The sequence below is a fragment of the Botrytis byssoidea genome, assembly GCF_014898295.1.
Source record: "Botrytis byssoidea strain MUCL 94 chromosome Unknown BBYS_008, whole genome shotgun sequence".
In the NCBI taxonomy this organism is placed as follows: Eukaryota; Fungi; Ascomycota; class Leotiomycetes; order Helotiales; family Sclerotiniaceae; genus Botrytis; species Botrytis byssoidea.
In genome coordinates this window covers 1,205,247-1,229,602 of record NW_024065849.1, presented here as the reverse complement: position 1 = coordinate 1,229,602, position 24,356 = coordinate 1,205,247, and the positions used below count along the sequence as shown (strand labels likewise).

General features: G+C 42.6%; 5 protein-coding genes across 5 annotated transcripts; 4 read left to right on the top strand and 1 right to left on the bottom strand.

Moving 5' to 3' along the window:
* Nucleotides 1-284: 284 nt before the first annotated feature.
* EAE97_004991 (uncharacterized protein) lies at nt 285-958 on the top strand (the record flags this gene model as incomplete). The annotated part of the gene is made up of 4 exons (XM_038875503.1): nt 285-287; nt 421-648; nt 812-870; nt 934-958. 4 exons carry the CDS (start codon nt 285-287, stop codon nt 956-958), a joined length of 315 nt encoding a protein of 104 aa, XP_038733860.1.
* Nucleotides 959-2,155: 1,197 nt separating this feature from the next.
* EAE97_004990 (uncharacterized protein) lies at nt 2,156-3,647 on the top strand (the record flags this gene model as incomplete). Its single annotated transcript, XM_038875502.1, has 3 exons — nt 2,156-2,348; nt 2,417-2,602; nt 2,722-3,647. 3 exons carry the CDS (start codon nt 2,156-2,158, stop codon nt 3,645-3,647), a joined length of 1,305 nt encoding a protein of 434 aa, XP_038733859.1.
* Nucleotides 3,648-7,312: 3,665 nt separating this feature from the next.
* Nucleotides 7,313-7,916, top strand: EAE97_004989 (uncharacterized protein; the record flags this gene model as incomplete). The annotated part of the gene is made up of 2 exons (XM_038875501.1): nt 7,313-7,319; nt 7,366-7,916. 2 exons carry the CDS (start codon nt 7,313-7,315, stop codon nt 7,914-7,916), a joined length of 558 nt encoding a protein of 185 aa, XP_038733858.1.
* Nucleotides 7,917-9,189: 1,273 nt separating this feature from the next.
* Nucleotides 9,190-9,825, top strand: EAE97_004988 (uncharacterized protein; the record flags this gene model as incomplete). The annotated part of the gene is made up of 1 exon (XM_038875500.1): nt 9,190-9,825. One exon carries the CDS (start codon nt 9,190-9,192, stop codon nt 9,823-9,825), a length of 636 nt encoding a protein of 211 aa, XP_038733857.1.
* Nucleotides 9,826-10,114: 289 nt separating this feature from the next.
* On the bottom strand, nt 10,115-23,760 carry EAE97_004987 (uncharacterized protein). Its single transcript, XM_038875499.1, has 3 exons — nt 23,321-23,760; nt 10,992-23,269; nt 10,115-10,943 (listed from the first exon to the last, which is right to left on the bottom strand). The coding sequence occupies exons 1-3, from the start codon at nt 23,616-23,618 to the stop codon at nt 10,482-10,484; spliced, it is 13,038 nt and encodes a 4,345-aa protein (XP_038733856.1). The 5' UTR covers nt 23,619-23,760; the 3' UTR covers nt 10,115-10,481.
* Nucleotides 23,761-24,356: the final 596 nt, after the last annotated feature.

Genomic DNA, 24,356 nt, shown 5'->3' with positions numbered 1-24,356 from the left:
TTCTTTAATCTTCATCCCTCAAGCATTATCATTTAATGATTCGAGTAAATTTCTACAACAGATTCACTGCTGTGTAAGGAGAAATGGACACAGGAATGTGTTCTATCATGTGACCAGGTGGGTGTCTTGATCAATGGCCGATGTTCGGTTAAAGAAGATTCGAGAAACCCGAGAGGTACAAATTATTTTTCTCCACACCCAGTCCTCCGAGCTTCAACTCTTTGATATTACTCCAAACAACTTTCTGCCAATTACTTTCTACTCAGACTTTAAATACCCTCAAAATGGTGAGTGAGCTGTTCAATTTACTTGCGCCTTGAAGACTTCATAGTTCGGGGTGATTCCAATCCTTATAAAAGCCTACAGAGCATTTTAGCTTTTCCTCTGTATTATATTTGCTAATGATCATTGATATTGCAGTCTACCGCCCTTAAGTCCATCAAGTCCCTCGCTCCTCTCCTCGACCGTGTCTTGGTCCAGAGAATCAAGGCTGAGACCAAGACCGCCAGCGGTATCTTCCTCCCAGAATCAAGTGTCAAGGAGCTTAACGAGGCTAGAGTTTTGGCTGTTGGCCCCGGAGGTTTGGACAAGGATGGAAAGAGAGTTAGCTGTAGCGTACAGGCTGGTGACAAAGTTTTGATTCCTCAGGTAAGCTCGATGGGTGTGTGGTAAATGAGGCGGGGGTTCCAAAAGTGTTTGTTTGCTTGGGGTCATTCTTGCAGATGAGGGGATAGCCGCAGCATGGATCAAGACCGAGGGTTTCGGAAGTTGTAGAACATATGGATGATTGAGCTGCGCTGACTAGGATTAGTACGGAGGATCGCCAGTTAAGGTTGGAGAAGAGGAGTACTCTTTGTTCAGAGACCATGAGTAAGTACAATGTCCTTTGCGCATTCTCCTGCCCTTGGAATACGTTACTGAGGTTAGCTACAGTATCCTTGCAAAAATTAACGAATAAATGCTTTCACGATATGACGAGTTGATGGGGGGTGTACCATAAATGTATTAAATCGAGCATAGCGGGCAAAGAAAAAAGATATGAAGTAAAAAGGATGTTGGAAAAAACATGTCGATGAACTGGCCTAATACGAAGGGGCTCAAGGGGACGAAGTTTTTGTGTATACCTTGACCTCCGCCGGTGGATTACCGTGCATGAATTTAAATGAATCTCTTCTCCTCAAATTATTAAAGTGTCTCGGGGTACAATTCTGATGGCAATCCAAGGGATTGTTTGCATCGGACATTAACTCGCAGGCATTGAAAGTTATGTCGTGCTTATGTTAGAGGATCATTCCCGTATTATGGTTCCTTTTGATGCAATTTGCGATGAGTTGTGAACGATAGGGCAAAAGAGACCCTTGGTGGACATGCAAAAGGTGCATGACAATTCATTGCGGCTTTAAAAATGCAGGTGTAACTTTTGGGTACTTGGGCAGTTGGGTAGGTGATATATGGGTAATTGGCGTTTGTTTCTCAGGCCAAGGAAAGGGGCCGTTTTCTGAAACCAAACGAAAATGTTTTACCGCCCTGCTCAATTTCTCGAGGAAAACGGAGAACCAATGAATGATGTTGTCATACATGTAATAAATACCCCTCCAGCTGCGCCTTTGACCCTACTACTTCATGTCCAGATTGTTCCATGGGTCGTTCTGTAGGTTATAGGATTGATGTGCATCGTGTAGATGATAGGATTGATACATTTCCTTTTTAGCATGCCAGTAGTGTGGTCTGTCTTGAATCGAAACACAAGAATAAATCAAAAATAAATTCTTACATACTTGTACCACAAAGTACGGTTTCTTGATCACTAATAATCTACTTATGGTGAATGAATGGTTAAACTATTGAAGTGAATAGGAGATTCGAACCTATAAACGAAAGGTTCGTCATATGGAAACAATCACAATATAAACGACTATTGTTTCTGTACAATAGCACACCGAATCCTTCTTTTTCTTATTCACTACTACTTTTCGAATCATCACGATTCTGTTTTCTTTTCATTCACAGCACCACACTCCTTTGATTCTTTTGAAAAGAATCCTCTGCTTTGCAATTGTTTGTCTTACTTCTTCTCACATTCTACCTAAAAACATCGGTACAAAATTCAAAGTTGTTTACATATCTTCTCCCGAAGTTGATCTTTCGAGGAAAAATGCATCTATCTCTTTTGACACTCGCCCTGGTGGCATGTTACTCTTCTCAGCTGGTAGCTGCGCACACAGTCTTCACGACACTTTTTGTCAACGATGTATCGCAGGGCGATGGAACATGTGTGCGCATGCCCTCGGATCCTAGCACGGCTACTTTCCCCATCAACGATTTGGATAGTGATTCCATGGCATGTGGTGAGTTTTCTTCTAGGTTGAGATCTTCTGTGTTGAAATGTGTTGAAGTGTGCTGATGATGGGGATAGGATTTAATGGGACTCGAGGAGTCGAGCGCGTCTGCGCGGTTAATCAGACGGCGAAATTGAGCTTCTTGTTTCGAGAGTATGCGGATGCTTCCCAGGAGGGCGCCATCGATCCGAATCATAAGGGTCCTTGTGCGGTGTATATGAAGCGTGTGGCTTCGGCTATTAATGATACGGCCGTGGGATCTGGTATGTGTTTTTTACTTTATTCTATTTTTTCTTGGATTTCTGAAAGCGACAAGCCTAGGGTTGTATGACTGCGTGTCTTTTTGTTGATATATTTCTCAGTAAAATTAACTTGTCTATAGGCTGGTTCAAAATCTGGGACGAAGGCTACGACAACAGCACACAGAAATGGTGCACCGAGAAGCTTATCCAAAACAATGGCTATCTCTCCGTCAACATCCCCAGTGATCTAGCAGGTGGATACTACCTCGCTCGACCCGAACTTCTCGCCCTCCATCAAGCCGACAAGACCCCTCCAAACCCTCAATTCTACACCGGCTGTGCACAAATCTATCTCGATTCCTCCAAAACCGCCGTTCCGAAAGATACAGTCAGTATCCCCGGCTACGTCAACATCCACTCCCCATCCGTCCTCTACAACATCTGGAATCCCCCGCCTACACCCTACATCATGGCAGGACCCGCTCCCTACCAACCCGGCGTCTCCAGCACCTCCAACACCACCGGTAGCAAGGCCGCAAAATTCTCAGCCTTCACTGCGACGCAGAATGAAGGGCTTCTACCGCAAGATGCGGCACTCACGAATGCGAATTGGTGGGGCGTCGAAGTCGCTGCGTATACCACTGAAGCAGGGTGCTGGGACGCGAGCGAGAATTGCTGGAATCAGACGACGGTTTGCTATGATTGTGCGCCGCCGACGGGGGATAAGGGGTGTAGAGCGTGGGAAGCGCATTGTGCGGAGATTCAGAAAGGGTGTGAGGGGGGAGATTTTACAGGGCCGCCTGTGCTTGTCAAGATGCAGGGGACGGTGGCAACGGCGACGATTGCGCCGGTGGCGGAACAGACAGGGGGTGTATATGCGGCGGGTTCGACGGTGGTGAGCGCAGGGAGTTTGGGAGTGAGCGAGGATGGGAAGTGTGGTGATGGGAATGGCCAGACCTGTAAGGGGAGTGTGTTTGGAGAGTGTTGTAGTCAGGTGGGATACTGTGGGAGGAGCGAGACTTATTGTGGGGTGGGGTGTCAGGGGGACTTTGGAGTTTGTGGTTGAGTTTTGTTTGATTGGGGTGGGGAGAGGAGGAGGGGAGAAGAGGTGAGGTCGGGTGAGAAGGCGAGATGAGAATTATATGATGGACTGAGCTTCAACAAACTGGGAGAAATTTGTAGTGGAACATGACATGGAATGGCAGGTTTGGGGCGAGAGAGGCGGCAAGGGGAATGATATCCTACAACGACTATTCCATGCAATCTTGAGGGAATTTTTCATTACATATGCGTTTACATTTGCAATAGGCCTGGGTCTTATTTCAAGTTCAAGCCTACTGATACACGAGACGCAATCTGAAAGAAAGAAAGGATAAGATAAGATAGGATAGGATAGATCGAGCAGGTTTTGATACTTTTTCCTATGCATATGATGAAGAAGTTCAGATGGAGATTCAGATGGAGGTGGAGATGAAGAATATTCTATTCTATTCTGTACATGTTTTCCATATCCGCTTTGGATTCTAGATCTTAAATCCCTGATCAGAAATATCAAATACTAAATTCCAATTCCCAATTCCCAATTCCGAAATACAAAGATAGATGAACACAGAAAATCCCAAACAAAAATACATCCATCCATCTACTACGCAGATGAATACTCAATACTCGATGCTCGTTTGCTCAAGTAAATCAATCTTCATATTTATAATGATATTGATATTTATATTGATATTTATATTTGTATTTATATTCATACCTATTTATAACTCTTCAATTCTCGATTTCCAAATACTCTAATACTAATGATCAGAACAGGAACAGAGTATGCCGATATGTGTATCTATGTATGTAAGTATGTATCACAGAAATGTACCACACATATCTATCCCAGTAAACGCGCTCTTTGAATCTAGGAACTCATCTAGGAACTCATACCTTTATTATTATCATCATAATAATCAATATTATTAAAATCACAATCAAAAATAGAATACGCGCAGCATCTTTACCCCCGAGTCTCCCCATCCACATCACAAAACCAATATTATCTCTCAAATAGGAACTACCTACCCACTCCCCCCCTTTCCAAATCGAAGTTACAAGCTCCAAAATCAATTTCATCTCATCTAATCTCATATCACTTCTATGACTCCAAATAATTTATCTCATATTCGCAACATTCAGTAGAATTACACGTCGAGGAATATCTCATGTCAGAAATCATGCGAACGCGAATATATAAGTTCTGCGCTGTGCAGCACTTAACATCACTGTATCAAATGCTATACTGTAGAGCCACGATGTGCAAAGAATATTGAATTGCGTTCTATGCATCTATCATCAGAGTATAGCATGAAGCGTATTACCACAAGAACATCAACACATCTTCCTTTAATCTTTCGCCCTGCGTGCCAATGAGAATGACCAAATTGGTACGCCGGTCTTCAACCTCATATGGCCATACAAATTGATACAATCGTGCTTTACTCGAAGATGGCCACAATGAAATGAAGCCGGTTCGCGCTTCTTCTCATCTCTCTAACTTTGGTAACACTCTCGATTGATGCAATAGATACCAACTCCGCCAACACTCTGGCCAGCCGGGTATCATACTCCAGCGGATGATTTTATTCTTTAGTACCAAAAGAGACAGTGAGAGGAAGCATCATCCTGTGTCTTGGTCTCATGTTCGGAGTATCAATTGCCATGAAAGAAAAAAGTTTGTACTAGATAGTATCTCTGTAAGGGCCTGGCGCTGAAAAGAAAGCTCGAAGGGAGAAGTTGAGGCTACCAATCCTATACGCCATATATGTCCTGAAATAAACTTTTTCAAGGTGTGCGAGGTAGATTGAGAGTTGAGCGACTTGATATCCCTCGTCTCCTCTGACTTATGTGTCGCGATGTTTTCTATTGTATGCCACGATTGCCGATCGAGTATATTGTTGTCTATCTCTAGCTTGGCACTATGCTGTACGTCTTTCGGTCGGCCTTTGATCCATTTCAACGTGGCCCAGTGAGGAACGATCAGTGTAGTGACTCGAATTTTTGTGTTTTAATCTATCATGAATCAAGGCTTACCCAACAACCGCAGATTTAACAGCAAAGCTGCCTGTGACATCCGATATAAGCTTTCCAGTGGGCTAGTTGAGGGAGAACCGTCGGAGGCTGCTTTTTGATGTTCTTGTATTCCATAATGGTCCTGTGTTCACAAGCCACAACCATTTTCGATTAGCACCAACCCCCAAATCTTTATATATCCATATCATTGACTGGGAGGCGTAAATCTTTTGTTGAGTGCGTTCGTCTTCATCACTTTGAGATGATTTGCTTCATAGCAAAATCAATAATCTTTTACTTTGAAATATCCGAATAACAAATGCTCTATACAGATATTAGTCAGATGATTCGCATTTCCCTTCGAAAGAGATCTGTTTTTTGGGGTTCGAGATTTACGTGCAGAAGAGGATAGGAGAAATGTCACATTGTTATCCTTGGGGTTGTTCTTGATGGCGGTCGAGTCTGAGTCTGAGAGCTCGTTTTGCTGTTTATTTGGTCCTTGTATGTCCGTATGTATTGTAGAGGGTGAAGTGGGTGGAGAGAAAGGAGGAAGAGGATTGTTTTTGATATCTTTTTTCTTATAAACTTTGGTTTTTGGATCTCTTGAGGTAGTTGTATTCAAAGGATTTTTTGGAGTACGTTCAGGCTTATGTATAAATAAAACTGATAAAATTATTTAAAGTAAAATTGGATTATGCCATCTTTATTGTTGTTTAGAAATTATAGTTAGGTAGATAAATAAGTGATTGTAATACAGTACGGTTGATTAATTTATTTTAGATATATAAAAAGTTGGGACGAGAATGTCTCTCGGAGGAAAAGTTATATATCTATATGGTCTAGATGAGTAAATAATTTGTTTTAAAATTTACTATAATTCATTATTTATTTAGATATAACGTAATTTAACATCGAGTGGGCTATATCACTGAATGGGCCACTTCAAAATACATTAAAATTAATTCTTTTTTAATATTTGTATTTTAATAATCAATTATTAATTTTTGAAAGAAAATTAATATAAAATTGTATGAACAAGAGTATTCACTTCAAAGGAATGACTTCAATACAATAGCTACTATATCAAAGGGATTAGGCGAATGCGAAAGAGATTAGCTCTTTCAGTAGTGTCTATATAATAAGGCCTACTACTTTCCCATTTAGCTAGCTCTTTAGATAGAATACAATTAGACATATAGGACCTATAATACGTGGGTGCTACATCTTTTGTATCCTTCTCGAACCAACAAAAATAATAATGAAAATTTAACTCTTTATAAATTTAGTTTTGATATAAAGATTTCTTTTATATTCTAAAAAAAAAGTAGAAATAGTTACAATTTTCATTATAAAAGAAATATTTCTATAATAATTATTATAACAATTTGAATTTCGAATAAATAATTAGATTCTTATATTATTTATATAGTTAAATTTTATAATTTCAATTTTTAGAAAATTCTATCTATAAATAAAGAAAGTATACGATTACATATAAACAAATTTTATGTGTAAAAATAATGGCCCACTTAGTAATATAGCTCACTCGGTGTTAAACTACGTTATTTAAATATATGTAAATTCACTATGATGTCATCAATTCGTTACCTACTGCCTGTCACCATACGAAGAAAAAGAAGATATAGTTTGTTTATACTAATACTGATACGGATGGTATGTCGATCATAATATATTTGAGTATTTATACTAATCAAGTAATACAGGTGGTGTTATCAATAACGATATTCTTGATTCTGCTCGTACCTCTAGTCAAGTAAATCACAAGGATGATACTGAGGTTGGAGCCCAAAATCAAGCTCATTCGGGTGAAATTGAGCAGAAACGTCACGAGAAAGAAACAGTGATTTGCGAGGATGAGTTGCAAAGAGCTTTGATGAAGGAATATGAAGATATGGACAACAACAGGTCTGATGCTGAGGTTGAGGTTCACGTTCAAGCCTATCCGGGTGAGGGTGAACAACAACATCATGAAAACGCAACACTATTCGAAAAGGATGAGCATAATTCAGAATCAGGTAAAATTTCAATTATACCAGAAATTCGTACATCTCTAAAGTGCCTCAAACGAAAGCAGGAGGATGTAGAGCATGATGCAAAGAAGCTGGAGGATGAAGAAAGGGAGATGGAAACTGTGTTGGCGATGAAAATTGATCAAGTTTCTGATAATCTCACTAATCAGATCGAAAAGATGAAGTGGTTGGTTGGAAAAAAACGAGAGTTACAAGCAAGCCGGGATAGACGTCATAAGAGTTGAGCAGAGAGTAGAAAGGGTGGAAAGTAGTATAGCAAGAGACCCGAAGCCTCATGTTTCCCATTTGTAAGATCTTACAATCATAACTCGAAAGCTTCTCACCTCGATAGTATTTGGACATATACCTACTTGAATACACTTTTAGGATCTATTCATTCATTAGCTACCTTTTACTTCTGTCTTAACATATCGAGGAGTTTGTATTTTGTGATTATGATACGCGATTCTGGCGTGATTTAAACTGTAAGAACGACCATGTCAAGCAGATCAGATTGATTTCGACTCCATATAATAATCGGAAATCTAAGAAAGTCCAATGCCTAATATATCCCTAATTATTGAAAGATTATGTGATAGACACCTCGAGGCCATCTTCCGTTGTGCATTTCTTGTATTACAACTGTGCCCTCGGATATATGGGCAGGGGTAAGCGTAACATTGAAGGAGTATAGGAGGCAAACATATCATTTACACTGGACTTGATAAAGCTTGTATGGGGGAAGGGATCGATTTACTAATATCTCAATTGAAAATTAATACTCTTTCAATACGGATCCCCTCTCTGTTGGTTTGAGAAAGATACGAATAACGTAGCACCTACGATCTGTAGGGTCCTAAGTGTCAATATTGTATTTTGTCTATAAAGCGCTAGTTATTATTGTAGGTAGATAGTAGGCTTTGAATAAGGGCTACTGAAAGAGCTATTCTCTTCCGAATTCGCTTAGGGTTAATACAGTGGTTATTGAATTGAAGTCACTCACCTACGTTCATACACTTTGTAAAGCGTATTCCCTATAGTGATGTAGATTTACTAGATTCTATGTAGACAGTCCCTCCATATCCACAGTAATCACCTGAGTCGTACTGCACCCTTTCGATTTTTACTCAAGGTTGTTATAAGGTACGGTCTGTTAAAAAATTCAGTTGTGAGTGGTTGATTTTGATAGAAGTTGTGTCCTTTCTTGATCTAAGTTTGAAATTAGTGTAAACTAATACAGCTCATCTTGTAAAAACGATTCACTTACAAGTCTGGATAGTTTACAGTAGCAAAAAATTGATTCTATAAATTTAGAAAGAAAGTTGTAAACATCAGGTGACCTCCAGACAACTTTTTTGAATACCATACTTCATCGACGCTAAGTGTTCATTATTCTTACTACTGTTAGGTATGTCTTATATAACCAACAATGATGATCATGGTTGAACAAACAAATCTCAAACTCATTCTATCAAAACAACTTTGTTACCTTGTATTTCATTAACTTAATACGACATCATGCTTACTAACACTTCCAAGTCATCAAATTCGAATCCAATTTTAGAGATCTATAATCCGAATTCGGAATATCAATCTGATAGCGACGATATGGTCAACGTTAGGGAACTCACTGCAGAGCATCGACAAGAAATAGCTCAAGCACGTGCAGACCATCGTCAAGAACTCGCTCAAGCTCGACAAGAAATATCTCAAGCACGTGCAGACCATCGTCAAGAACTCGCTCAAGCTCGACAAGAAATATCTCAAGCACGTCAGGAACTCACTGCAGAGCATCGACAAGAAATATCTCAAGCACGTGCAGACCATCGTCAAGAACTCGCTCAAGCTCGACAAGAAATATCTCAAGCTGATCAAATACTCATAACAACTCACGCAAAAGTTGCTACACTCGAAGAAAAGCTCATTCATAAAGTTTCCCATAACGAGGAACTAAACAATCAACTAAATGAGTGTAATGCGAGCCTGTTGCTGCTCAGAGAGGAGGGTGTTGGACGCCAAGTCCAGGCTCGAGATAATCAAATCCAAAAGCTCAAGAGACATATTCAAAGTATGTACATTTTATCGGCAGGTCTTGCCTTCTTCCTAGGTCTTGCCTTGCTCCTGTTAGCACGTGTTTTGTCAGGGGAAAATTAAATCGTTGCACGTAGGTAAGTTTTTCAGAGGAAAAAAAAGGTGTCAAATTTCTAATGTTATTTCAGGATTAATTTCAACAAGCCGGTATATTCTCAAAAAATCGAGTTTATTACTTTTTCTCCAAAAGTAAGTGATCATAAAAGGATTATTTACGAGAGGAGTACACACCTAGACATAGCACTTTTCTGAGTTGCTAGTGTTGCATCAGCCCTTGTAGCTCTGAAATTAGAATGCATATAAACAATACAACACAATAAATTAAACCTATTGTTCACAATGAAGGAGCAGGCCAGTGGAATGCATGTATTATTGACTATGTAGATTAATTGTACTAAGGTAAAATCTAACTACAAAGTGGAAGTGATATATGCACAGTAGCTTAACGCACGTGTCACAGACTTCATTGTTACCACTAAGATGATCCCAACAACAACTTGATTAAAAAGAAAGGGTTGATACAATAGCAGCTGGTTGCGACATGCTTTGCCGTATATTTCATTAATTCTTGGCATGCCTGATGTTGGAAGATAACTCTACAATTTACAAAGGAAAATTTATTCACAGAGCCCTTCATGTATCTTCTTATTAACCATCCTTTGACAAATGAAATCTAACATCCTCCATTCTCTCATCTATCACATTAGCCCTGATATCTATCAAGCGGCTTCCGCCATGATCTGTTCACCCTCATCCAACATCTCAGTAATTTTACCCAGGTTCTGAATCATGCTACGACCCTGTCCTACCAACAACAATTTCTCCGCATTAGCCGGCAGACCCAAATAAGTAGGAGGTTCACGCTCGGGTAATTTCTTAACCCATTCTGTGAAATCTTTCATTGTAGTTCCGCTTGGTACGACTAGGTTTCCAGTCTCGGATTCATCACCTGCAACACCTTGGACCAATTTATGACCGATGTCATAGGCGGCTGGAGTCATGAAAGAGTGGACAAGTTGTGTGAGACGTGCGAAATCTCCTTCGTCGTCAATTTTACCACCGTATGTCTCCACGATAAGTGTGCGAAGCATATCCCAAGGGAGGTTTTGTGGGGCCACATTAGATCGTCCTGCAGCTACTGTTTCCACCCAGGTATCGATGATATACGCAGAACATTCATACTATAAGAAGTTAGCAGAGTTAAAGGAAATTGGGTATGGTAGACTTACATCACTATCGTTGAACTCCCAGAACCCTTTCCATCCAAGACTAGGAGCATATCTCAAACGCTCTTGAACGACAGCGTGCAAGAAAGACAAGAGAAGATACAATCTCGTCCTCTCTACAGGAGTCTTTGTACCTCTGGTAGAAAGCGAAGCCATAGAATCCTTCATATTGGCTCTGACACCCGCTGGTTGCTCGTACATCAATACTCTGGATGCCCGCAACAAATTGACAGGAATCTTAGGACTGGATTCCATTGATAAGAACAACCTAAAGTTTGCATGGGGTTTGAGTGAATCCATTCGTTTCTCCAGACTCTGCAGCCAGGTTGGTGCCAAGTGAACGTTCTTGACAAGGACCCATGATCCATTGGCAGCTGCATTACTGATAGCCTTATCAGCGGTTGCTAACCCTTCATTAGAACCCATAGCAATGTTGGTACACGCGGCTCGTGATTGCTCCACGAGGTTCTCAACTTTGTAACTAGCATCAAACCCAGGGCTTGAGCAAAGTGCAATTGGACGGCTTGCAGAGACTTGTTCGACAATCTGCTTAAGGTCCTCAGTGATGTCAAGGAGGCCATTGCCAAATACTGCAGTAACGAATCGCTCAGCGGCAGGAACAAATCGATCAAGCCGGAAAAGCTTGATGAGCAATAAGGATATAAGCTCTTGATCTCTCTTTTCCAAATTATCATCCCAGACTTGAGGAGCGAAGTTTTCTGCCAGTTCCTCGGATAAGAAACGATCCCAAGCTTCAGAAGACACACCCTCAAGTTTGCCCTTGAAAGCAGGAAGTTTAATTGCATTGCCCATGACTTCATCCTTCATGTCACCATCTGTTGACAAATCAGTGCCAACCACAGTCTCATCTAGAATGACGTCAATAAGACTCTTGTCCATCTTGTATGGAGCTGCTTGGGCGAGAAGCATTGCTAAGGTAATCTTGTCTTTCTGGAGTAGTCCCAGGGATGTACGCTGATAGGCGGTGACAAACAAGTCTTCCACGATAATATCGCGACGTCTATCATGGTTCGTCTCTGATTCTAGTCGCTTATTACCCTTTAGCACAGAGTGGAAAATGTCGAGGAAGTACTGTAGAGAAAATTGATAGAAGTGGTTGAGGTAGTGTAATTGTTCAAGAACGGCGAAAATGGCACTGCAAGAGCGTGCGATTATATTGTACTGCAGTGTAATCTCATCAACCTCAGCCATTACACCTTCAGTGTTACCCATCTTCACAGAGATTTCTGCAGCTTCCTTCTTCAAGGTCTCAAGAGTTTCAATAACGTTGTCATCATCAAGAATATTGCCACGTGATTCGTTCAAGGCTTGCAGCAAGCGCTTCTCGAGCTGCCTAAGATGAACCTTGAATTCGCCTTGTAACTTGATAAGATTAGAGCGTCTCTCGTCCACATCAGGTCGTTCAGATTTGAGGACGTCATTGAGCGACTGTGTTTGCAAACTACTCTGTGTGACTGTGAAATTGACAAATGTCGTGCGACTGCAAATATCCGGTGCGAATGTTGCAGATGGATCTCTAGTGGAAAGGTAAATCTTGAATGCGGGCGAGAAATCGATTTCTTGCTTTCCAAGCTGGATGAGGACACGCCCACCAGTCTTCTGATATTCTTTGTTGAGAACGTGGTTAAGAATTGGGTCCAGGTATTCAGCATCTTGGATAAGAATAGGATTTCCAAAACGGAGGGAGCTTTCTAATTGTTTAGTGAAAGAGTCATCCAAGAAACTAGTGACGGTAAGCTTTCTGTCCTTGCTCTGCTTCTGTAAGAACTCTGTAGCGCGACCAGAAGGATCAATAATCAATGGATATCTATTGAAGCGTTTCAATATGATAGCGTTTTCAGTACAAAGGTCATCCACTGGTAGAGTGTCTTGTTGCCATCCAAGTCGCTCATCGGCGCTTGAGAGATATTCAGTGACTGGGTTATGTTGTTTGTAATTGACTCCAGACAAATGGAGTTGATGTAACCAGTCTTCCATCATGTTCTTTCGGTATTGCTGATCATAGAGACCACTGTATGCAAGAAAAGCGGCGGCAACAAGGACGTCACCCACAAGTGTGCTGATTTGTGTCTCGAACGATTTGCTTCCCTCTTCCCAGCGTATTCGTTCAGAAGAAAGACTGTCAAGCAATCGAACACTGCGATCAACCTTGAATTGAACCTTTGACATCTCAGACTTGATAGCCTGTGTTTCACTGATCAGAGCTGCATATTCTGTCTTGTAAGTTGCAATACTTTGTTCCAATGTGTTGATAGTGTTCTCAATGGCTTGGGCCTCAGCTTTAGTTTGTAGAGCTTGTTCCTCGAGCAACCCAACCTCTTCTCTCAGTGGTCCTACACGATCAAGAATTTCAGAGTAGTTGACTTGAGCCTGAACCCATTGAACAAGCGGTCCACAAGCTTTACTGGCACGGTTAACTTTTTCGTATGTGAAATCATCGTTTGAAAGAAACTCGTTGCGCATCTTTACACGCAGATTCTTTGTCATCTGCCTCTCGTTGTCATAGTTGACAATGCTGGCAATGAAGTCATCTTTTCTGATAATACCCTGTACTGTCTTCCAACTCTCGATCTTATGGCCAAGGAGAGTGCAGACTGAGTCCAGAGCAAGTTTGACACCCTGAGGTGGGTTACCCATGGAACGAACCTCAGTTAGATGTTGTCGCTTGATGTTGCTAACACTCTTTTGAGCTTCGATAACAGCAGGCTCGGCGTTGGCCAAATCGTTGAGTACAACCTCACGACGTTCAGCGACTTCCTTTTCCTGTATCTCTAGAGCAGCTTGAATTTCGAGTGAAGTCGTTTTACGTTGCTCAGCCTCTCTTTGGTCCGCTACCATGCGCTGCAATTTCTCATTGGCTTCTGCATCTTTGCGTTCCAATTGACCTTTCTTGTCTGCCAAGCTAACTCTAAGATCGCGCACTTTATCGACAGTATCTCTGAGCTTTTCCAAACCGACATTAAGATGTCTTTGCTGCTCCTCGAGATCATCTCGTTTCTCCGTGTACAGTTTGACGTATTGAGCCACGAAGTCTAAGAAGTGTCTAGGTGTGAGGAATGTTACTTTGCCTTGCTGCTTAAATAATTTGACATTGAATCGGTGTAGTGAGTAATGAATGTACACCATTGAATTGATAATCGTCTCTCTATGATTTGCTGGCAAGCTAAGGTCTCGATATGCAACTGGAATGCTGTCTGGTGCTGTGAAGTTTGGTCGATCAAGATCAACAGATTGAGTCAGTTCTGTGCCTACTTGGAACAGTGCTTGATCAGACCAATCTCCAAACCAATTCAGTACACAACGATTGAAGAGAGCAGGACTAGTTGCAGCCTTAGAAGATAAGCCATCTTCAGGAGGGTTCATGGTGAAGACAACGTGCAGATTCTTCACAATTTGTCCGGTGAACCATTTGTAAAGCTCTTCTTGGGAATCCAATAGGAGTCCTTGACGCTGGGCACCTTCTTTGCAGGCTGTCATCAACGATGCGAATTCGTCGCCTTCGAAAAGACCTGGAACTTCAGCATTGGCTAGCAGAGTGTTCATTCTTTCCAAGAAACCGGAGTCGAGGACATTTGATTCGTCCATAATGAAACATATCTTTTCTCCCTTACAGCCACATCGACGTAGTACATCACGTAGATCGTCATCGAAGTCTTCAGCGGAATATTTACCATGAACCTTGATTTGGAAGACTCTGAGACCATTCATCCAAGCAACAAATCGAGACAGCGTTGTCTTACCACTTCCACTGACTCCTATAAGAATCAAGTGACCTTGCGGTTGTCTGAAAACACGATCAATACGAAGTACGTGCTCCAGAACATCGTTGAACAAAATTAGTGGGACGTCAACCTCTTCTTCACAGAATGTCTTCAAACGCGCCTTAACAAACTCTCTCAATTGCTCTCTGTCGACTGGGACGTAGTTCTTCGAAAGCCAGTTGGAGAACAGAATTGGCCCTCCAAGAGCTTTATCTTCATCGATAGTAGGGAAAAAGTCAGTTGCAATGCGATGGACAGCATCGTCGGTCCATTTACGTTCGTCTTCAGCCACGAGACGGTCTTGAAACAATCTCAGAGCTTCATGGGCCCAGATTCTGACTAGACCTTCGATACTAAGTGTCTCAAGTGGTCGTATAGCTTCGTAAATGCCGCGAACCCAACGAGTAAGCTCACGAGGACTGTACACATAATGGGGTTGAATTTTAGGAGTAAAGCGTTGCTGTGACTCGGTGTAAAATCGGACCATAGCTTTTGTCAATGCTTCAGAGTAGCCTCTCAATGCGGGAATAATCTTGAGAACAGCGTTATTGAAAGTGCCGTAAATCTGTTGGAGAGACAATTCTCCTGGATAATCAACCATGATGAGTGGTGCGTGTCGCAAGAAACGATCTCCCATGGGTGTTCTACCAGCATCTGTTGGAGGATTACAAGCACCCACAAACTGAATGCGATCAAGTGTGACCCAGGTCTTATCTGACGTGCGCCAAAATCCGTTCTGCTCCACAAGCTGACGCAAGAAAGAGATAGCTCTCTGCGTGCCATACTTATCTGGTGCGGGCAAATTGATTTCGTCGCAGAAAAGCACAAGCCAGCGTCCAATTTGAGTAGGTGAAAGCATAACTCCATTCACAGTTTTCTTGTACTCACAGTATTGCTCAAACGTCTTGATTAACAAATCCGGAGTAGTTGCACTAGAGAAATTGAGTCCAACGACCTCCATATTAGGAAGTTTACGTAGAGCGCTGAAAAGAGTCATGGTTTTTCCGGAACCAGGAGGACCGCACAAAAGTAGGGGCTTGTGTTCTGCTAGCCAGGAGTATAACACATCCTCGTGACGCACTGTATCAAGAGTAGGAATAACCACATCAGTTTGCGTGATCGAGTGCGTATTGACCTCGATAGTGGGTACTTGATTTTGCCATGAAGACCATTCAGCTTGGGGTAGAGTCACATCAAAATCGATGAGAGAAGAGTTGTCGGCCAATATTGGATTTCCAAACGTAGCCAACCCGGCGAGGCAATCTCCAAAGCTCTTACGATCTCCTAATGGGCAATCACCAGTTAACGACCAAACAAGTGCGAGAAGAAGCTTTTTGGCGATGAATGATTCGATTTGATCTGGGTCAAGTGGAAAGTCGACATGTTGAGAATTATACTCGATAATGTCTCGTACGGCCTTGTTCAAAAGAGAGAAAAGAGTGTTGAGAACGCGAGATACAGTGTAATCCATGATGTGGTTGAATCCTTCGGCGCGTTCCAAAGCATTAATGATGAAATCTTCTGTTGTGAGGAATGTTTGAAGAAGGTCCGCCACGTGAGACTGAATCTCCAGCGCTTGGGCGGCACTTTGTCCTGTTGCAACAGCATCTTCATCCAGATCCTCGAACGCCTCCGACCTCAGTTTTTCTAGGTAATTGGTAACCATCATATTAGGAGTAACAGTGTCCTCGCTAAACCAGACCATACCACATCTACTTACGGTTGCCAGAGTAGCGTACTTCAAAGTTTCAACTTCGAACATAATCCTGACGTTTCCGGGAAGATTGAGACGTTCACCATTAGGTAGGGTGAGCAGTTTGTTATCATCCAAAACACTGTTCAAATTCTCAACCCATTCAGGGTCTACATCACCATCAAAAACGATCCAGTGTCTCTTTGACTCCTCACCACGCAAATTATCTACGATCTTGCGGAGGATGCTTGTGAATAGACCATCGGTCCATTCACGAGTAGTTGAATCGAGATTACCGTAGAGAGCTTCCTTCGACATGACTTTTGAGTCTATGATATGGCACACTCCCTCGACTCCTTCAACTTGCTGCAAAGCTTGTAAGAGGACCTTCCAAGCCACTGACTTTCCAGACCCAGAATTTCCGACCATCATCACACCATGATGGATGCCTTGAATTTGATAGAGCTGAAGAATCTTAGTCATCCAGGTATCATTCACCACCAAATGCTTCTCTTTAGCAAGGCTCTTGATAGCATTCTGAAGGTCGTCTAAGCTAGCGGGAACGTATTCAACGCCGGGGAATGACTCTGCTTCGATGGCTCTCATGATTTCCACGTCGCTCTTGATCAATTTAGGGGCAATTGTCTCTCGAAGACTCTGTACAATGATTTGTGGTTCTACCTCCTCCTCAGGCCCGAGGTTACCGTCGGAATTTGTTAGACGAGCACGTTTGAGCCCACCAGAGCTGACAAGCACACTCTTCAAGGCACGCAATCCAAAGTCATAATGAGCTTGTTTGGAAAGTCGCGCAGCACAGCTATCGAAAAATGGTACAGTCTGCTTAGAAAGCTGTTTCGCTTGATTGAATCCTTGCGAGTATAACATGACTTCCGCGATAAGCTCTTTGTCAGGCTTGGACATAGCAACACTTCTGAATAATTTCTTCAAATTGTCTGGCAAGTTTGATCGGCCGGCATAACCTGGATTCATTGTAATGAATAGTCCGGTATTGGCGTTCACGTGCAGTTGTCTGCCAACCAATTCAATTTGTGCCTTCTCATCCTCTGCACCTTGTTTCAGACCGAGCTGGATGTTCTGAACTTGTTGAGAAACCGCAGATAATATACGCTCCTCAAGTCGATTGAACTCGTCAAAACAACCCCAAGCACCAACTTGACAGAGTCCCAAGAAAATACGCCCCATAGCCTGAAAGTCGAAAGTGTCATCACAACAGAATACCAGAGTGAAACGACCTAGCTGAACACCTAGAGCTTTCACGGACTCGGTCTTTCCTGTACCTGCTGGACCGTAAGGCGAGCCACCTAGGCGCTGACAAAGAGCTTGCGTGAGTGTCAGGAAACATCGATCCGTCAATGGTGTTCTGACAAGACGTTCTGCTACACCCAAATACTCGAACCCGTAATTGAGCTTCGCGTTGGCCATTTTAATGTAAAGGCGTTGCAGGAAATCGCCTTCTGGCTTGTAGACATACCTCATTTGCAGAAGCCACATATAATGATTAGGCGTACTTGCATTGAGGTTACGTAGCTTTTCAATGACATCTCGTTGGTGGACGCACTCAGTGATGAGGTGCTCGCATCGTTTTCTCTGAATTGGGTCAAGATCACCTAGAACGGTGGATGCAAGAAGGCGAAGTACTTTGACCTCCTGGTCGAATAACTTTTGCAAATCGGCGCCTTCGTTCTCAAGCGCTTTTTCAACACAAGAGGTCCAAACAGCTTGCGTACCCAAGACAACGATTTGACTAGGGAATGCAGAAATGTATTGGTTTAGGGCTTCTTGGTCTACATCATCCGCAGTGAAAATGGCCTCGTACTGTTCAACAGCCTCTGCAAGCAATTCAGCGAGCGTTGACTTCATACTGTTTTCAAGCAGAGTCAACCAGTCGTTGATCTTTGGAGTCTTGATCAAGGATATCTCCTTCTTGAGTCTGACCTCCTCGCCCTCTTTTGAGGTGAATCCTGAAATCACTTGCTCTTCATCCATGAGTAGACCAGATAAGCCGGCAAACATCTTCTTGAAGTGCTTAGCAATCCGTAATGTATCGTTGCTGTTACCGATGATTTCAAGCAAATCTTCGTCACCAACGAAGTAAAATCTTGGAAATGACACACGCTCTCTTTCAAGGTACTCGCCAAGAGCCTTTTGGATCTTGTTCAAAAGCTCTGCAAGACGTTCTAATGATTTTTGAACACCAGATATGTTGAGTACATCCAATACAAACGGTTGCTTGTAGACCTTTTTCATTACTGCGAAGAATTCAGAATTGATGTTCTGAAATCTTGAAGACTCAATTGGCAGAAGATGTTTGATATCTGCATTTCCGGTGAAAACTCCTTCAAGGTAAACCCATTGGCGCTGGACGTCAATCCATACATCGAAAAGTACATGTACGCGATTAAGCTTATCTTCCCATGACGCAGCTTCTTCCTCGAATTCCTTGTAATAAGGAGAATGCTTCATTGCTTGTAAGGAGTTCAGATTTTCACTGCATTTCGCAAACAAGTCATCCCAACCACGAATAAGACGACACTTGTTCTGATAATTCACAAGATCTAGTGAGTAATTGGACCAATCTTCGCGAACCTGCCTCAAGAACTCTTCCAAAGCCATTTCGCCTTGGGCCTGTGCGATAATATCTCTTATTATCTTCTCGGTGGAGACGAGATTTAGATCCCAAACCTCTCCTAGAGTCATTGAAATTGGCGAATAGCGCTTCCCGGGTTTCAAATTTTTGAAGATTTTGTTCCAGTGGCGGTCTCTGACAGCCTCAGATTTTAAATCTGTGACCACAGGATTAACTTTTAGAAATTGTCTAAGAACGTTTTGAATATGCTCAAATGCGGCATATTGTCTCATTCGACTTGGCATTTCCTTGGTCATCTTAATGAGGCCATCAATCGCGGATCTTAGTTTTCGAGGCTGAACGCTTGTCCACAACATATCGCGGAGATCATTAAGGCTTTTCCATATGGTCGACAAAGCAGCCCATACAGACTTGAAGTCCTGGACTTCTTCAAGAATAGCCACAAGTGCTGTATCTGCAGTTGCCGGAAGATCTAAAGCCTCTTTAGCGCGAGCAACCATTTCCGACTCTTCATGCAATTTCGTGATGCGACTCTCGAATGAAGTGAGAGTTGCAGATGCGACATCTGGAGCAATGGTACCAGATACAGGCTTTTCTTCGTTCCATTGGGCAGTAATCTCTGCAATTTTCTCTCCAACCACCCTGTCCTCTGCAGTAATCTTGGCACGTAACGCGTCGGTCTGATCTTCCACGATTTTGGCCTTACGAGCTAGGATTTCATTGAGAGCAGTCCATTCAGAATCGATTTGCTCCACTCCTAGCCAGTCCATGGGAAATTGATATCTTTGTCTAACAAGTGTGGTTTGTCCTTGCCTGAAAGTTTCTACCTCTGGGCCCCAAGCCTTTACCCTCCGCTTGCAGGTCTGTACAATGGTGATAAATTGCACAGCTTGTGCCGTAGAAGATGCTTCTAGGGATTGTACTTCGAGATCACGTCGTGCTTTTTCAATCTCAGCATAGACTTCACGAACACGGTTTCCAAGGCGACTTCCAAATTTGATCAAGATCTCGTGTTGCCACTGATCATATTTGGCATTGACCTTTGTCTGGACCTGATCATAGTCAATGGTAAGATGCCCAAATGATCGACTCACTTCAGTTGTGTCGAAAGTGGAGCGAGTTTTCCTGATCTCTTGCAAAAGCTGGAGCCACTTTGAGAGTTTTTCACCCAAGGTTTCATACACGAGATCAGATTGAAGATCCCATAGTGATTGGAACTGTAGCCATTTGTCAACGTAGAGGCTGACTTCATGCAATTTTGCTTCGACGCATTTGTAGGCTCTCAGAAGTTCATCTGCACAATCTCGCGGGAGTTCCGTGAATAGCTCTTCCGGATCATTAGTCGTTCCCAAGGTCATGACATACCGAGAAGCCTTGACCTTACGAAGATGGCATACGACCCCAAGCCACTCATGTAGTTGAGAAAACCAGCTAGCTCTGGCATACTCTAAAGGTGGATCCAAGTAGATGACTTGGTTGCGCATGGAGATCTCGTGTACCAGTCGTTTCATGGATGGCTTGTTCTCAGGTGGAGACTCAGTCAAGATACTGAAGTGCTTTCTGCGGCTGTCGTCGTTGACGCCGTCAGATCTTTCATTTTCAAAGGTATCAATCCACACTTCGATTGCTTGTTGTAGACGTCTTAGGAGAGTGACCTTGATACGCTCATTCATTTCTCTGACCCAATAAGGCAAGTTGACATAGTTCTCAAGGTTCAATTGATCAACAGCCATCTGAATCGTTTCCAACCGGGCCTGGAATGCAATTATTTCGTAAGGGCACTTATCTAACTCTGCCAATGTTTTCTGAATCGTTGCATTGATAGAAGCAAGCGTTTCTGTCTTGCTTTGTAATAAGGCAACTGAGGCAGCGATTTCGCGAACAAACTGCACATGTTTGCTCTCGGTTCGATTGGCAATGGCAGGTTCAATTGAACCCTTTGTATACGTGGGCTTGATGTGAATATCATATGAGTGCACAAACGACTCCCATTTCAGAGAAACTCCACGGGCAATCAAGGCCTGGACTTCGTGCTGGTACCCACTTAGAAGTATTTGAACATCGGCCATTTCGGCTATTTGACGACTGGTTTGTGTGAATGTCCGAACAGTTTCCATGAGACTCACAGCGTAGGGATATACACGCTTTGCATCCTTCGATATGTTGTTGATCTGATGAGGAACAGGGTAATTCAACCATTGTAAATTTCGCGTCTCTTTAAAGAGCGCGATCACTTGATGGTCGAAGTTGACGGCTAATTCCAAGGCATTGTTTGCTGCACGGATTTTATTTATGTTAAAAAGCCTGCCAGAAATGGTAACATGCTTTCGTTGCACATCATGAAGCCATGCCTCAAAGATTGGTCGAGTATCCAACTTATTGCGAAAAAGATTGCTATCACTGAGAAGCTTCTGTCCCTCGGCGTGAAGCGCCCATTCAGTCCCAAGTACGTCTTCAACTTTTTTCATATATCCATTGAGTTGTTTCTCAATTTGGCGAGCCCAAATGATCGCTCCCGAAACAGGAGGCAGATCTCTAAGCTGTGCCATTGCATGAGCTTCGGAATGGCCATATTGCTGCTTGAATCGCTCGTGTAGGGAGGATATATCGTGTTTCACGTTGTCAATAAGCTGCGTCTGATATTCTGTGATAGCTCCACGGATTTTTGGTCGGACAAATAGAGCATTGAACTTCGAAAATACTCTAAACATCTCACTTGCTGTCTTGGCAGTGGCTAATCGATCTCGCAATCGGGCAATAATTGAGTTCTCGACGCGCGATGTTCGTTCATTATAAGTACTCTCTGCTTGAATCCACAATTGCGTTCCTTCGGAAGAAACATCGAGCATGTCTATATTACTCAACGCAGCCCAAGCTTGTTTGATTTCTTCAACAGCATCCACATCGCCCATTTCCTCAACTAAAACGACTCCATTGGCTCCACCCTCTGGAACGTCGTCGCCAACCTTGGGTGCTAAAACATTGATTATCGTTCGCTGTAGTTGTTCGTGGTTATCTCTGAAGGTGCTCACATATTTCAGACGTGCTTGCAGCTCTGCGTGCTTTCCGATGATTTTTATGGGCATGAATTTCTCGTTTCTTCGACGTGTGACTTCTCGGGCAACATTGGTGAACTCCTTTAGATTGTCATCCCAAATGGCCCAAATTGAATCGGCGACAGACATTAATTTTCTGAAATCTCGATACTCCAAATGCATCAAGGAGCGACCGTGAAGTAGAAAGTGAAGTCGATTATCAAGATCTGCAGAAATTGCTTCTACTAGTGGCAAAGCACGTCGAACTGGGTATGGACAAATGCGCAATTTTTTGTTCAAATGCCCAAAAATGAGACCCAGTGCATCACCAACCTTCTGTAACGAAGTTGCTGAAAGCAATTCATCGAGAGGAAAATCTCGCATAAGTTGGTTGTACTTCTGTACTTTATCGGTCGACTCCTTCAGCCCAGTATCGGATGTGAAACTGAGAGTAGCCTGGAAACGTTTGGCGTGTCTTAATATCTCAAGAGTAAGCATCACTCCATCGCTGGCTAATTGTGCACCAATATTTTCAAGTGTGGACTCCATTGCAAGCCAGAACTGAATTTCCTGTGATGCAGTACCGCTTGTGGGATCCCGGGATAACTTTGTAATAGCTTGTATTGACTTGATCCATCCGTTTACTAGAGACTGAAGGTTGTTGAGGAAAGCACTGTCGTGCATCAATCTCTCCGGAATGAAGTCCACTGATGGCTTGCGTTTGCGAGCGATTGCCTCATCAAGTGCATGCTGCACCATTGGGTGTAGTTGAAGTGTCAAATCGGGAATATCAACATTGTCCTGAAGATGTCGCAAGGCCAACTCCAACTCTGCTAACTTCTTTTTGGTGGCAGAAACACCGGTCTTGGCGTCAAGCTCTGATATACCTCGGTTCCCACTCGCGAGATGTTGTTGTTTTGTATACGCATCGAAGTATGGCACCAGCGCCAGATGCACAAATGAATGTAAAATAGAAGCTCCCACCTGGCCATTTGTGGATTCATTCGGCAATGCTGCGCCAGGTAAATTAATAAGTTGTATTTGAGAAGATATGGGTATTGAAGGGTCTATAGGTTGCGGTCCTTTCATAAAAGCGACAGATCCGGTTGTTGAAGAAGACGAGGATATGTCCGAAGACAAACTATAGTTGTACAAAATAGGACCTGCACTCTGTTAACAAACGTTCTTCGGAACCAAATGAATAGGGCTCTTACTTGGATCACCTGGAGAATCCCCTTCCTCTCGTGGAACTGCATCTTTCTGTACGTATATTACGGCTTGGTGAGATTCCGATGCAAATCTGGTACATCGCTGAGTTGTATCAGAGTATTGGGCTTCAGAAAGAAGACTACCAGTATGCTCAAGGTCATCTCGTGTTGCTCCTAGAGTGATCTCAAGAACGGATGCAAGAAAGTCAACAAGCACCTTAGGTTCTAACGAAGGAAATGTGCTCGTTCCGACCCCGTTTGCTCCATTTCCGGAGGGACTTGCGGTGGAGTCAAGCAGACTCATGGCTGTTGAGTTGATAATTTATAGGGTTGTATTCATCACCGGTGTATTTTATTTTATCTATGTCAAAAAATGATCTTAGCAAAGTAAGGTATTTACAATATATTGTAAGGGGGTGAATTTGTTGATTTCTGTGGTGAGAAAGTGGGTGGTAGGATGGTAGAACCCAAATATCGATGCTGTATTTAATTACATTGATTTTGTTGTCGCGACCGCGATTTGAAACCCCTGTCGCTCTAATCATTCCGCTCGCTAGTGTCTAGTGTCATGCAATCATTCTTGACTTCCCTCTCTTTCTCTCCTATTAATGTAACTCCCGCTTCTAGAATAGAACAGACATTTCACTGCCGATACCGATTACCTACCTAGGTAGCTAGAGGTAGTCAGTCTTCGATATCCTCTTATCATAGCGGAGTAAATACCTCGTGGACTTTCTTATGATTCCGAAATGGCAATAACAAGGTATTGTTTCTACATAGGAGACAGAAAGTACAATACTCATATCACATTTCCATAGTAAAATCGAGCACACATTGAGACTTAAATGCCATATGGTGGAAGTGCAATCTTATAGGCATTCACATTCATTCAAATAACCAATTTTTTTTGATAAATATCCACACCCAAGTTCATACTCGGATCTTTCCAAGCAGTCAAATACATCTAGACGTCCGCACACATTTGTACATTCACATTCATATTTGAGACACTCTAGGTCTTCCAAAGTAACACAAAATTTCA